Below are 16,368 nucleotides of genomic sequence, written 5' to 3'. Positions count from 1 at the left end.
TATATAGCACGACACCAACGTTCGTAAAAGTTGTTATTGGCAGTGCGCCACCAACGTACATTAAAAAATACACAACGCGCGACGAGACTATTGGTGATATATTCATTTCTCTCCTGATAAATTTTACCACAATTTCATGATAAAATTTAATTCAGGTTAACATGGATCGGTCTTTAGATGACATTATAAAGTCTAAGCGTTCTTTTGGCCAAAAAAAACAAAAATTTGGTGGTCGAGGGAGGTAAGAATTAACGACGTTAAGTCTAGGCTAGTAGTAGCTAGGCTAGAGTAGTAGGCCCACCCAGTGTACTAGAGACTAGGCCTAGTAGTAGTAGTAGTAACTCACCGGGTGTAGTAGTAGCCCTAGTAGTACTAGGCCTAAGAGTAGTACTTTAGTTGCTATCCGGCCTAGGTAGGCTTAACTAATTATCTCGGCTAGCCTAGGCCTACTAGCATACTGTTTACTAAGAAAGTTGTTGTAACTCTTCCAAATGATGAGTTGATAATCAGTATGTATGACTCATGAGTATAATAATAATCAATATTGTTTTTACATGTATGTAGAGGGAAAACAAGAGATGGTCAGCGTGGAGGAATTCATCAGGGTGGATTTCAACGAGGCAGTTCCAAACGAGGAGGATCAAATCGAGGTGGTTTCAATCGAGGATTCGCTCGTGGTAGAGGAGGCAATGCCAAAACAAACGTTGGTCGTGGTGGAATTAAAAAAGGTGTTGGTAGGGGCCAAAATACTGGACGTTTACATTTTGCGACATCTCAAGCAGTACCTATGAACATTACAGATGCAAGAGATAAGCTAAACTTAAAAGCACGACAAACAGATGCCAGGGTGAAACTAATTAAGAAAGCTCATTCAGTTGATGCCAGGCAAAAACTACAAGCAAAACGGCAACAAAGTCTTGAGAATTCTGTAACACCAACAACTACTGAACAACCAATCGCTATTAATACGGCAAAGGTAGCTTACTGCGTTAAGGACTCATGTTTTTTAAGCCCTGATCAAATAACTACTCTCTTTAAAATATTAACACCATCTTAACTTTTAGATTTTAATAAGCCACTTTTAAATAATAATACTAAACATTTTATATTTTAATTAAAATTATATTGTTTTATGTATCTTATATTTTTTAAAGGGTTGCTTGGTGAAATAAATATTTGGATGTAATTCTAATGCTTGCAGTACACCACATGTATATAGTTCAGAAAAAAACTATTGATCTCAACATTTTTCAACAGTTTTTTACGGAATTATATACACATGGTGTACCGCAAACTTTCAATACAGTTCTATTTTCATGAATACTAATATCTTAAATATTTAGATGCTCGTTCCATCTGTGACAATTTCAAATCCACTGGCACGGAAGCGGAAATCAGCAGAAGGAGTTTTCCAGACTAAATCTGGCAGTCTACAGGTTACCAGGAGGCAGCAAATAACGTCACCAAAAGCCCAACAATTAACGGGGAAACAGAAATTGGATGTCGGCAAAATGGTGATAACAACGTCAAATGATAGTGTCAGTAGTAGGGTGCGTAATCATTCGACAAACTATTTTTATGAAGAAGCGAGCATACCTAGTACCAATTTATTGTAGCATACTCCATGAGAAATATATATATAAATATTTTCATTGTATTGAAAAATAAAAAGGCCTTTCTATTAACTTCCAGATGCCTGTTGGATCATTAAAGTCTGCAAGTAGTATGAGAAGTACACAGTATGATGAAGAGTTTGCACCATCAACTATTAAGATCAGAAAGACCGTGCAAGCACCACCTCCAGTTGTAAGGCAACCTGCAACACAGGTCTGTAAACCATTTCACACTGAAGCCCCACTTGCCCCACCAAAGCCTTAAATTTGTGAATGTTTCTAGAGATTAGAAAAACAAAACAAATTGTATATAGATACACTCTGCATTGTAGGCCTAGTCTACTGTTTGTGTTGCCTGTTTACACCAGTTATTTGATTTGCTGAGTTTACAAACAAGAAACTAGTTTGCCAACTGGTCTACACTAGCAAAATATGAAAGTTTGCTAGTGTTGACTAGGTTTAAGGTCTTGACATACTAAACTGTCCAAATATGGTGGTGATATGCCCAAACATGGTAGTGATATGACATCATCATGTTCATATATAGGCACATCACATTATTTTTGTCACATAAAGTTTGATAATGTAGACAAGGCTTTATGTTAACATTACGCTTGTGTTCTCTTTCAGCGTCTAAGCCCACTAGGTACCAGAGTTTATGTTACAAAGTTGCACTACAGTGTTACAGAAGAGGACATTAAGGTGAGAGAGGAAAACTATTCAGAGCTTTAGAGAGTCCTAACTTTAAGTGGTTTAAAAGAAGGACGGTTTCCAATTGTAGTTTAAAACCATTCAAGTAAAATTCATTTGATAACCCATGTGTATAGATGCATACAATTAGCAAAATTGTATGACAAATGACACATCCCTCTCTTATAACATAAATTTCTGAAGTTGACAATCGGTTAAATTCCTGTACAATTCATTTGATACCCATATATGTATACCCAATAGCAAAAACTTTTCTAACAAACAACTCACATCCCTCTCTGATAACATACATTTTTTGATTAATGATAATCACTTGTTTTTCACATTTAGGAACTTTTCGGTGCAATTGGTCCTCTTCGCAAGGCTAGGTTCGTAAAGCAAGGTGTGGCAGAAGTTGTTTATATTGACCGTGAAAATGCCTTGGAAGCCATTAACATCTACAATAATAGGGAATTAGATGGCATCCCAATGCAGTGTAAATTGGACTCCTCTACAGTTCCTGAATCATCATCTTCAGCAGCAGGCGTTGGTGCGAAACCTAGTAGACCAATCAGTGATCGTTTCAAGTGAGTCTTTTAAGGAAGTACAGTGGTCAAATCTAATAAGAATGTGGTTTAAAAATATGGCAAAGATTTCATTCAGGCCTTCTCTTTTGAAAATTGCACACATTCAGGGGTGCTGTTGCTGTGTAAAAGTTTACCAAATTTAACCCTTTACATAGTATATAAAATCATCCTTTATTTCAAATATAAACAAAAAAGAATGTGACAAACATTCCAGGTCACAGCTTGGGGACCAAGCATATGCAGGGCAAAACAAGACAACAAATATAAAACACTTAATATAAGAAGGTAAAAAAGTAGAAAACACATCAGGCAAAAAAATCAGATTGTTATAAACAGTTTAAAAAATTACATTATTAGGTAACAATTTTCCCACGTTGGTTTAAAGCAGCATAGCCTTTTACTAACCTTACGCTTACAATAATTTTCCAGATATACAAGAACTCAAAGTGCTGGTATAGAATCCAGTGGAACGATGAGATCTGATGACTTAGAAGCCAACTTAATCCATAAAGCACTATTCAAATCACCTGCCAGCCAAAACGAACCTACAAAACCTGTTGTATTCACTGTGAAAATTTAAGATTTTAAGATTTGTTTATACAGTATAAAAAAGCAGTTGAGAAAAGCCAGTATTAACTCAACACACTGATATAGTATGGTCATGACAGACTTAACTAGAAGCATGATGGCAAATAAGGTTAAAGGTTATGGCCCGTATTCATAAAAGGGGACTATCTTCTAGACTAAACCTGTACTGAAATCGACAAAATATAGTCCACCCAAGGGGTAGGTTTAAGAAAGATAGTGGACTATCTTTTGCCGATTTTAGTACAGGACTAAAGATAGTGCCCTTTCATGAATAAGGGCCTATGTCTTCAAATGTGAATACAATGTACATACAACAGGGATTTGACATGGCGACATACCATGTATAAATGAAAAGCATTCAGCTTATATATGTTCATTAGATTATTAGGATGTTACTTTGAGGATGGGTGGGAGAGGAAGCCTTGACCTAATTGTAGATACTGTCTGGGGTACAATCCTTAGGGCGGATAAAAATACCCTGTGGTACTAGCTATGGTACTAACAACCATTTCTTTGTAAAACCAGTTTATAAATGTTCTTATTCTAGTTAATATTAATGTTTTACATCTTATTATTATTAATAAGAAGTCTGATTTTTATGTTTATTTTATATCCATAATCTCAGTTGAAATTTTTTCGACAGTATTAAACAATTTACCTTTATTTAAGTTTTTTTTAATTAACTATCAATCTCTTTCGCATGTTTTTTATGTTGGAATTGGTATTGTTTATGATATAATATACACAGAGAAATCTACTACAGTATTTTTAAGTTTTCCAGATATCGATTAAAAAGTTTGTAGTATCATGTTTTGGTAAAGTGTGATTGTTCATTGATGGCAGTATACTGCCCTCTATCACCTGTCATGATCTGTTTCCATAATTTAGTTATTAAAGAATTGATCATTTGTAAGCTATGACGTTTGTAATTGTTGTTCGCATGTTTTCATTCTAGACTTGCCATAAGTCTCTAGTGATTATCTTTTTATGTTGTCCACCAGTCTGCATTTTTATTTTTGTTCAATCATAAGCAAGACTTATTCTGGCCTGAAGAAATGGCTGGTCTTGTAGTAAAAGTGCGATTAAATAATTAAATACAAAATTGTAAGAAATAAATATGAAACATCATGTGTGCCAAAATATTTAAATTTTACCAATGTAAAGCAGACCTCCAATCTCTCCCGATAATGGCGGGAATCTCCCAATATTTTGAGACATCTCCCGCTAAAAAGGAAATTTCTCCCGATATTTTGAATAAACCAAAACAATCTCCCGATATGTATACATTTATCATTTCTACTACTCTAGAGATATTGGTAAGAGAATAGAAAACATCCCATTAATATCATTCCGTATAATGTTTATAATCCATTCATGAAATAATAAGGTGGCAACGCATTTTTTTCCCTTTGGCACGCATTATAGATGCCAATATATTTAGGATTTTCAATAGTTATCCTATAGTTGGGAGGATCTATTTTAAGTCAACCACCATCTAGAACCTACTGTACATAATGTGGTTTCTTCAATAAGCAGGGAGGGTGATAAATGCCTGTGGCATGTTAAAGATGTATTGTCCCCCAAAATCATGAAAAATAAAGATTTTAAAAATCGGACTTTGAATAGGCCATTTTGCAGTTTTAATGAAGTTGTTCACCTCCATAAGAAAAACAACGGGGGGAAAAATTATTTCACCTATAAAAAGACAAAATAAACAGTTAATTTACCCAAAAACTCATTGTCTTCCAGACAATTTGACCATTTTTTTGCTTTAAATTACATTTTTCTCAGGTAAATACATTTTTTTCAGACCCAATTCTTTGTGAGAGTGATGAACTATTATGTGACATTAAAATAACATATTCAACAAAAAAATTTAAAAAAAATATTTTTTTAGGGGGACAATATATCTTTAACATTTTATGATATTTAAAGACATATCCAGATCAATACACTGAGATGATAACAGATGATGATACTTTTGGGAAAATGCGGCATTATGAGAGAAAAACATCTTGCAGTGGCGTAATGGCTATGAGTGCTCACTCGCTAAACCCAGGGGCCCCGGAGCTTATGGGAGCCCCTGAGCAGTGCATGCCATGAGGAAAAATGGGCATTAAAATATGTCGAAAAAAGCTAAAAACAACCAAGGCCTCCAGAAAAAAGCTAAAAACAACCAAGGCCTCCAGAGTTGGACGGCCACTTAGGGTTCCTAAACCAGGGGCCTCTGCGTTATACAACTGACATCTTGCCAATTAACTAATTATTCTGCAAATAAACATTATATTATAATATTCTTGAGGAAAACCATACAAAACACATTGGACACAATGCATAAATCAAATATGGGCCGTTACAGACCTTTTATTATACAAGGGCTTTCTACAACCCGTCACAGTATTCTCCCCTCTCCGTTTTTTCTTTCATTAATTTACAAAATAATAACTTTTTTTTCAACATTATGTTACTGCTATGAATACACACACCTAATCACAAATGATCTCTACGATTTTTATGCTCCATTTTGAGACCAAAATAAATTTTTTAAAGTAAATAAAACTACTATTGTACAAGAATAGCATATTTATAAACCATTTTGTACTGAATACTAAATATAAAGCATATTATTTTGAGAATATTTCTGTTATTACGAACTGTGTCAACGAAATTGCAAAACACTTTACATGTACGTGCAAATGATGTAAACACAAACCAGACATGCATGATAATAAAGCAAGAACTTAAACCAGCATGTTAAACATTAATTGTCCTACTTTAAATAGACAATCACTACTATTATGCCAACATAACAAACATGTTTCATAACATTGTCTACTGCAGTGTACAAAATGGACGAATTAATTCCCCCATGGTACAAGTAACAGTAATTCTGATTTACAGATAACAAAAATTCTAAATTTAAGACTACTTTTACATACTTATCATATGATTACCTTGAATCATCTTTTATAATCAATATTTATATGCAAATAACTCGTCACCTGCACGAAATAACCCATTCTTTCTAAGTTTTGTTATGGAACAATAGGTAATTGCTATTATTTATTAAATCAATCCTTGTAAAGGATTTGAACCAAATACCCATAAACCTACAGTGCCACTTATTTAAGATAAGTAATATTTAATCTAATGTTTATAAATGTTTACAAAGTTAAAAGAAAATGTGATTGCTATATTTTAGTATACCATCTGTATACAAATTATGTTAATAGGCTATCATCAGCACCTTGCCTATGTGAACTAAGGTTTCTTAAAAACTAAGGTTATCATTATCAGTTTTAGCAATTTTAGCGACAACTACATTTGTTTTTCCAAATATCTGGATTAAAAGTTACAAAATGCACTTAAATTCTTTATACAACTATACTACTAGAAGAAAATGATCTAGGGAGAGGGATACAACCGACTAGAATGTGTTCGTGTTGAGGGCAGCTATATGGTACACCAAATTTAACATGTTCATTACACATATTACACATAACTATTCTTCTTGAGAAGTACATTTCGGATGATCTTAGGACACATACTGTACACACTTATTTTTTTCAATCCATAACCCTGAGTATAATTGCTGAACAATTTCACTTCAAAATGTTGACATTTTTAAACAAACAATTAACATTCAAACAATGTACATTCCTCTCACTTGGCGACAACCAACCAAAACCCTGCTTTTAAATTCTATCAAATTAGCAATCCTTTTAGAAACTATCCGTTAATTATTACCGATATCTATCTAATAAATAAATGGACTTTTAATTAATATTCATACTAAACGAAATCAATATACATCATCAAATGAGAAATAATATTGTAATAAATATATTTCATTACGATAAGTAAATAAAAATATTGAAAGATAATATTCTAATATCTAGAGCACTGCTATGGAATGTTACATAACAACATTTGTATAAATAAGAGAATATCCTGGCAACAACATGACCTATAACAGTGGATTAGCTGTGAAGTGATGACATCATTATATTATGTAGCATGGCTAAGAGTTCATTTATCGGCTAATGACAAGCAAAAATAAAACAAACCCACAAAACATAGCCAGCCAAATGTTTTCCGTTCTGTACATTCACTATAATCATTTTACAAAATAATTGCACTGCCGTTACTGCAGTAATCTCATTACATTTTCTGCAGTAGTCACTACAGTGTTGGTAACTGTGCAAACAGACAAAGTCAACATCCAATTTACTAAAAGCCTTGCTACAGTAAATGGATCGGATGCAGTAAATGAGAATACTGTAGTAACAGTAGCACAGTAAGTTAGTACAGTAAAAACTGATGATACACTTGTTCTACATGTTTGCACAATTCAAACCTATGGAAACCCATATGGGCCATACAAATTATCTCTTCTTTTTCTAAAATTACTGACCATTTGAGGCTTTCATACTATGGTGATAACAGTTTTAAAACTTCATCACAACAAAATAAACATAATATTATTGTAATGAAAATTGAAATCTAAATCAAAATTATTATGAAATAATATCATTATATAAAAATAACAGCTTTCCTATTTAAAAAATTGAGTATGCGTTAAACATAATTGTTTCATCAAAAGAAATAAAATTAATATTCTATTTGTCAAAAAAAAACATAATCTATTTGTTGAGCAAAAGCAATTGTGTATAATAATAAATTTATACCACTAATTTTATACACACTAACTAAAGTTTATAAAATTTTACTAAAATGTATTAGTTGCTATTTAGTATGGACACTATATATACAAAACATTTCTTTTTATTTTCTAGTCACATTGCAAATCAAAATAGTTTAACTCGTACAAATTAAAAATGTTAGAAGCTAGGAATATCTTGTTGAAATTAAAAATATTAGAAGCTAGGATTATTTCATTGAGAAATTATGTAAAACAAAACAAAATCTTTATAAAACAGAAATAAAAATGTTATTTTGTGATGCTACAAAAGTAGCACAAATATCAAATGTACTGTACTGTTTTTGGAAATATTAAACCAAAATATTTAAAGTGATGATGTTATTTTAGCATGTTTTTTTATCCCATAGATGTTATCAGTATGTTTCACTTTTGCTTTACAAAATATCAAAAATCGAATGTGAAAATAAAAATATTGTTTATAGTGTGTACTGTAATTTTGAAAACAAATTATGAATGTGTCTCAAACATGGCTGTAGGGACTGAACTCAAGGTCAAATACAATTGATTTCTAGGTCATTAAACTCTCACTGAACTTTATGCCTTAAAAACCCCTTAAGAAAATGTCCAGGAAGATACATACTGAGAAATAGCCTAGGCCTAGGTAAGCTACCTCTTAACCACAGACCTAGGTCAAAATTCACTCAAGCAAACTACAAGTCAGATGCATGCTGGGAAGTCAGCAACATTAAAGTGTGAAGCAAACAAAGTCAATTAAGCACACTATACGATGCATGCTGAGGAAATGCCCAAAATTAAAATCTTAATAGATCACAGAATGGTAATGGTCTACTGAGAAAATGAGCAGATTGGCCAATAACAATTTATATCAACACATCATACTTAAATTTAGCAAAACAGTCAATATTATGAAGATGCCATATTGCAGGAAATTGGCAAAATGCCAATGACATGATGAAAGTGTATGTTTAATGAATAGCATGGAATAATTAGTTATGATATAATGATTTCTTATAACAAAAGATGTCCCCACCTCAGGAAAAATAACAAAATAATAATAACATAACATGGTATCATTTTATATTCAACTAAATACAATACTTAACTTATACATTTTAACAATAATGTAAAAACAATAAAAATAATACAATCTTTTTTTGCAAAACAGAACAAATTGCTTTTAACGTCTTTTATCATTTCGTGCTCTAAATGAATTTTCTGTCTTAAAGATTTAAAATGATGTTTACTATGACTATTTCTTGCATTATATCACTATACATTTTTTACATTTTCATATCACAAACTAACTGTACAAAATCATTATTGGTTAGATACATACAAATCATTATGTGTTTTTTCAAGTTGCAGGAAAAAGCAATACCTCGACAACATAACTAACAAATGATGATACTATGTAAAAACATTTTTTTTATGACATCACTAGGAGTATAAACACACAAATCGGTTTATCAAGTCCAGGAAATAATGGCTGTTGCATTATGGTAGGTGGTGTGTATAGAGCATGCTCAGTGCAGCTTCAATTTCTGTTATTGCATAACACTTCTTATGCAGTATAACAGATTCATAATCTACATTGGGACAATAGCAACACACCTCTGCCAAACAGCCAAATTTCCATAAAACAAAATTTAAACATCATTTTTGTCCTCTTTATTAATCATTTTTATTTAAATGTTCTTCTGATTGAGGTCAAGGATGATGTAATTTTGTGACGTTACTTCCACTGGTCTCATCGCTGCGGTTCTACCTCCATTTGGTTGTTGTTGGAATTACTTTGTGCGAATTGCGTTTGTCCCGTTGATGGGGCATGGATGGGTGATGATCCAAACATTTTACATGCATCTGAGGTAGACATCTTCGAGAAAGCTGCCAGAGCATCGGGAAAATTGGGCGGAGTCGCTGGTGTGTTGGCTGGCGCACACATCTATAAAATAATAGTTAAATCATTAGCGATATAGTGATACAAGTGCCACAGTAAAGCAAAAAAAGTATTATAGTATAAAAGTTGATGAATATAATGCAAGCTTTGGTTTTTATAGTAAATCGCTCTTTCCTCATTTAAATGCAAACATCTCAAAATATGTTGTTTTGTTATTATACTGTACAGTAATTCGAAAATGTGTTCATTCATATTCAATAATACTGTACATCCAAATAAGGAAATATAGGCTTTTATAATCTAGTAAATAATAACCTGTCCAAGATGAACTTTTCCTGGCAGCTAGTGACTATGATTTTATATTTTCTTCTTGCGTCATGTTTGTTTAATTTGTATTATATTTTGTAAAATGTATCTTTTGCCTGAATAAATAATAATAATACTCTATATTGTTTTATTTAGTGCTTCATGGTAATTATATGTACACACTATTAAATATAAAATATTATTCTAGTAAAGGGATGCTGACACGGAAGTACTGTAATATTATCAATGGCATTGATAGTGGGAATTTACAATAACAATAACATTGAAAAAGGTCAATGTGACAACAAACACTAAAACAATGGGCATCATATGAAACAATGCATTACCATAGATGGAATGCATCAGTGTTGTTAAATACAGGCAGTAACGTATTACTCATGATTTTGTTAGTCTGGTGTGAGCTGTAGCTAGGCCTTGAACTCCTGTTATTGGTTGTGTGTGTGTTATGACGTGGTCTTAATTACAATATGCACTAGCTGCCTATTTAACAAGCCTAACAGTAGACTGAACACGGGCTCATTAGCATATCCAAAGCATTGTTTACAATGGCGTGATGTTGATAACTACTGTAGTGACCGAGTTCAATTCAGTATTTTCTTGAATAATGTTTATGTATGCTTAGTGAATTCCTATGCTTTTATGTACTTTACATTCATTCAATTTAAGCTGTCATTTCAGTCTCTCTACTTTTCTCCTTTAGCAAGCAATGTCATTATATTATAGACAAACAAGTGCAAGGTCCAACTTTAGTTACTTAAGCAAATCTGACTGTATCATGCAAACACTATAATAAAACCATAGAAGATACCCTATATATATTATAAGTGAGAAAATTAGCTTATACCACCATGACTGGCACCACAGCAATAAAGACAAATCTTACTATATACTACGACTTCTGAAACAATGTAAACCAAACGAAAAGGTTGATAATGGCAAAAGGGAGAATTGAGTCTTGGAAGTCGGCAGGTGGCTCACACTAACAAATAAACATAGTGAGATGTGCACGAAGGTGCAGGACATGTTGGCATGTTACCTTTAATGGAGTTTTTTACCAAACAAAAATGAAAAATACATGCACAAAAGAACCTATTATTGACTCTTTGACACATATCTACAGTTAAAAACTTTTCCGGTCTGATATAAAAGATGGGAAAACATATAATATAACAACGCTTGGTCACTTCCTATAGGAAACATTCCATATTTTCCCTTAAAGGGCCACTCATCATAGTGTCCCTTTAATAGCGATTAAAAAAAAGTTACTGACATTTTCACAGTTACAAAGTTCATGTTTACATAACATTTTAGTGAATATGAATTGTCTAAACACACCAAATTATAAAACGGAAGAAATAATAATAACAGTACAGATTTGCAATCCTATTGACAGTTACTGTTTTTGTTCTATTCTATCATACAAAAGCAGATTTTTTCTTCTCTGATAAAAGCTCTAGTTGAGACTGACTTTCAGTCACAACAAAGAGTTCAAATACCATGCTAAGCCAACCTCAATAGGATCAGCACTTAGAAAAATACAATTCACTGGTTTTTCTGGATTTATTAATAAGTCTAGTCATCAAAACACAAGTTAGGATTTAGTCAGTTTCGCAGTAAACATTACAACAACATGTAAACAAAATCTAAGTTACTGTTGTTACTTAAATATATAAGTGTATTAAAATATTTCAGTCAAAATTGACTGTAATAATGTTAATGGGTACATAAACATTACAATACCTATCCAAAACGTGTATGTATTGTTATGAATTAAGTGGGATACCGAAGTACAGTATCATTCATAGCAACATGGACTATACAGTGTTCTATTAGTACAGTATACCCAATGGTGAAGAACTTTTCAAACCTTTAACTGTACGGCACACTATAACTCTTAGTGAATGCTTAGTGGGGAGATTACCCAAAAATAGATTATTATCAAAACATTTATTGCATTCTGTGATCTTTTATGTTCCATTGTTGTTGCAGTCAGTAACTTCCAATTCCTTGTCTATCATAACATTACAACCAGCATTATTAATAGAACAATACATAATAGATACAAGTTAGCAAAAATACAGTATTTGAATTAAGATACTCAGTAATAGTATTACGGAAAATGATTTGAAATTGAAACTTAAAACTGAATCATTATTATTAGCTCTAGTGTTGGTCTTTTTTCAATTCCTATTTTTCTCAATGGATTTGAAGGAAAGAATGGATGATGCATTTTTCTGGGGATTCAGCACTGAGAACTACTGCAACTGTATAATTACTTAATAATATTATACTACTACAATAGAGCACGTCATATAGCAGAATAATTTTTCAATAAAGCCTTATAACAAAATTGAAACTGATAAACCATAGTCTAATCAATATATAAAATTTATCTTTTTATGGCCAAAATCCAATATTTTTTTTTTAAGGATTTCCAAGTAAACAAAACGTTGTTATTGGCAAACTGACAAGATTGCCACATATTTCTAAGGTCATAGGTTATCTAATCCTGATTATAAATACTTTGTTTACCTGAATAGTATATGATTAAGTTTTTATCATTGATAATGTTTAATTTATGTGATTAAATATTACTAAGTTGACCTTAAGAATCTACCTTTAGTTAGTAATTAACTATTTAATATACTATACTTATTGGAAGTGCACCCTCTGTAATTTTTCCATCGACCTATTGTTTGTATGCTTCAATATAGTAGTGTGCGTATTAATACCTGGGATGGGAATAATAAAAGCCAAACAAATTGTAATAAACCAAAAATAGCCCTACGTTTCTTTATAATTGAGAGAGTGCAAAAAATCACAAGGCATCCAATTAATATGTAACTATTGTTACACAAAACTAAAATTGGTGTGTGGGCGGACACTCTCTGGTATAAAAATCATTCGACCATTTTTTACACACTAGTCTCTTAATAATGCATCAAGGTCATAGTACCATAGCTGGTGACCAATAGTTACAGTGGGACAAGCAGGTCAAAGCACTAATGAAAAGATTACTAACTCAGAAAATGGGTTTCAAAGTTGGAAGAGTAAAGAAGACTTTCCATCACAGGAAAGCTTGTTTTGTTTCCACCTGTCCTAAAATCTATGTTGAAAATTGTTTTGACTTTTTTACCTATGGCCCCATTGCTTAAAATTTGAATGCCGCCGGTTTAAATTAAAAGTCAACGAAATGGTCTCTATAAAAATGGATGCTAACGTACAATACACCACATCCTTCCAACTTCTATAAAATAAATTGATTGAATTATCCGTTACCGGTACGACTGACGAGATCTTCAAAAGTTATCCTAAAGCCATTTTTTTAATTCAACTTTTCACCTAATATTGAATGAATCATACCAACAGACCAAGTTATCTCAGTTCTTTAATTTAAAACAGTTGCTAAAATAGATCCAACAGGAATTGTGGTAGACAATAAAAATCCCCACAGCAGAAAAGAGAGAGAGGCAACACATGGGATAGATTTACTGGCAGACACCACTTGTCAGTCCCCATCATTGACAAAGACAATGTTTGTTTGTCTGGTAAAATAGAGGTCGGGTGGGGCATCTTCTCACTGGGAAACAATAGGGTATCAATCATGATTTATGTAACTCCCATCTTTCATATTGTTTCTTTTAAAATAAAACAAAGGAAATAAACAATAGAAAATATTTGTTTTGTATGGAAACTGGATGTGATCTAATGTGGACACTATAATACTTAATAGGTAAGTGATGATGTGTCTGAGCTTGGAATTAAACATAATACAAATCAGTGGTAAAAATAATTATTGCCGGGTGTTTATAAAAGATTTCAATATATTTTATCAGAATTGAAATATTTTAGACTGGATATTCATTAGAACAATTATAAATTTGTTGAGATGAGTAAGCATCCAGGATGTACTTGAGAATGTAGAGGAAAGCTCATTATAACGAGGCGTTCCAAAAGGTTTATTTTGGGGTAGACATAATCATTTTTTTAAAAATAAATATAAATACTCGCTATATAATGAATCCTTTAACAAATATTTCTACAACAACATACTACTGTATGTTTTCTTTAAATAAATTTTATAAAATTGAAATATAAAATACATTTTTTTTTAAATGTTTTTATCATTTTTTCATACAATTTGGGCATTGGGTCTCAAACACGAATAGCCCTCTGTAAAATTATAATATTTGTACTAGACCATGTATTATAAGAATGAACAAGTTTTTGATTTTTCATCCTATCTTGGTTTGATGATTCTGGTTTTTTTTTTATAAAATAACCTTTTTAGTGTAGTCTCATAGTCAATTTTAAATCAATATTATAATAATAATATTTATTCGGTCATCAATGTAAAAATAACCAGGAATGAGAATAGGCTAAAGCCCAAACAGATTCTGCACTCACTCCATACAATACAATCAGTTAAAGATAAAACCATATATCACTATTTGTTAGTGATTTCAACCAAGTGTTGTTTTTTAATCATTTTAAAATGTGTAGTGTATCGTAATATGAATAATCACAATGGTGAAGAACAAGCAATACTATTAGTATAGTATTACTATCCAGACTATAGTTATCCTGTAGATAAAATAAAGGAATAAAAAACTATTGCATCAGTCTACTATTAGTATTACTAAATGTGCTTTGTTGGCTATCTACTGACTAGGCCTAGTAGTTAAAAGGATCAATAAACTGAATCAAAATTTATCACACGGTCTGTAGTGAATTAAGATAATAATGAAATTGAGTGTTTTAGGTAAGCTAAGGAATTGCGCAAGTAGTAATAACCGGTGAATAAGATAGAGAGTAGTACAAAAAAATAAACATTTTTAAGTTTTAACTACACTAATATGATAGACAAGTAATTATATTTAAATCAATTAATATCAAACAATTGGTATTAGTATTCATGTTTGTTAATTACTATATATTTTGATTTGGTAGAAATTGCATACAAGATATGAAAGACGATTACAGAATTAGCAATAGCCGACTACTTCCGCCATTCAAATTTTACTGAATAGCGGCCGCAACCATGCATTTACACACAGTGAAATGATCGTATGATGTTGTTTACACTCACCGATGCGTGGCTACCTTGCCTCATATTATGATTTTGAATCGGTGATTCTTGAAAAAATAAACTTAATGCCATCTGAAAATAAAGGATATATTTACTTAAATATCTATAGATACATATAACGTGGCATTTTATCATCAAAATTGTTTAATTTATCAGTTAATTTGGAGGTAAAGGTGTACGTGCATATTTTTTTCTAGAACCAAAACAATGATCAGACAAAAGAGCATTATGGGTATATCCCGAAAAACATAAACAAACCAAACGACAACAAACAACATTGCAAAACTCACCTCAAATTGCCAATGTGCTCTTTGTAATAATTGTCTAGCTTGGTCCCTATTACACCCTGCTGCTGCTACAAACTGATTCACCATAACTTGTTCTCTTAAATTGTCCATGCCGACAAATATTACTCCGGAAAGTGACCATCCAAATTTCTCTACCCGTTTGAGACTCGCTACAACATGGCACTGGCACAGAAAATTTCTCGGCAATTTATGACGTCACTACAGGAAGTTGGTATAACCTCCCTTTCGTGTTTTGTTTGCGCGTGGTGGAATTGTGTGAGCTTATATAAATATAATACGGTAAAGTTAATTTTAAGCAAATCAAACATTTTCCGCGTTTGAAATTTATTCATTTGTTTAAATAGAATTTATCATTTTAACACAGACTGTGTGCATTCTTTTTACATTTTTATTAAAATACAATGGGTATGTTATGGCCTACATTCTTTGTTTTTGTTTTGGTATTTTAACATTCAAAACACAGGTGATTGGCCAGCAATAAAAAGGGCATGCGCAGAGAGTTATTTATCTTTTATGACGATCATGATTCAGACGGTTTTATCGGTATCAAAGGTTTGTTGCCCTCTATAGTTAGTTGTTGCTAAT

At 32.0% G+C, this 16,368-nt stretch overlaps 2 protein-coding genes across 2 annotated transcripts; one reads left to right on the top strand and one right to left on the bottom strand.

Moving 5' to 3' along the window:
* The first annotated feature begins 81 nt into the window (after window positions 1-81).
* On the top strand, window positions 82-4,407 carry LOC144839585 (uncharacterized). Its single transcript, XM_078695015.1, has 7 exons — window positions 82-241; window positions 565-976; window positions 1,344-1,550; window positions 1,693-1,827; window positions 2,244-2,315; window positions 2,655-2,890; window positions 3,320-4,407. The coding sequence occupies exons 1-7, from the start codon at window positions 162-164 to the stop codon at window positions 3,468-3,470; spliced, it is 1,293 nt and encodes a 430-aa protein (XP_078551141.1). The 5' UTR covers window positions 82-161; the 3' UTR covers window positions 3,471-4,407.
* Window positions 4,408-5,813: 1,406 nt separating this feature from the next.
* Window positions 5,814-15,953, bottom strand: LOC144841015 (UBA-like domain-containing protein 2). Its single transcript, XM_078697159.1, has 3 exons — window positions 15,766-15,953; window positions 15,476-15,547; window positions 5,814-10,104 (listed from the first exon to the last, which is right to left on the bottom strand). Exons 1-3 carry the CDS (start codon window positions 15,871-15,873, stop codon window positions 9,910-9,912), a joined length of 375 nt encoding a protein of 124 aa, XP_078553285.1. The 5' UTR covers window positions 15,874-15,953; the 3' UTR covers window positions 5,814-9,909.
* Between the last annotated feature and the right edge of the window lie 415 nt (window positions 15,954-16,368).

The sequence above is a fragment of the Antedon bifida genome, chromosome 4 (genome assembly GCF_963402885.1).
Source record: "Antedon bifida chromosome 4, ecAntBifi1.1, whole genome shotgun sequence".
In the NCBI taxonomy this organism is placed as follows: Eukaryota; Metazoa; Echinodermata; class Crinoidea; order Comatulida; family Antedonidae; genus Antedon; species Antedon bifida.
Note: the sequence above shows the minus strand (reverse complement) of the source record. Positions and strands in the feature narration are given on the sequence as shown.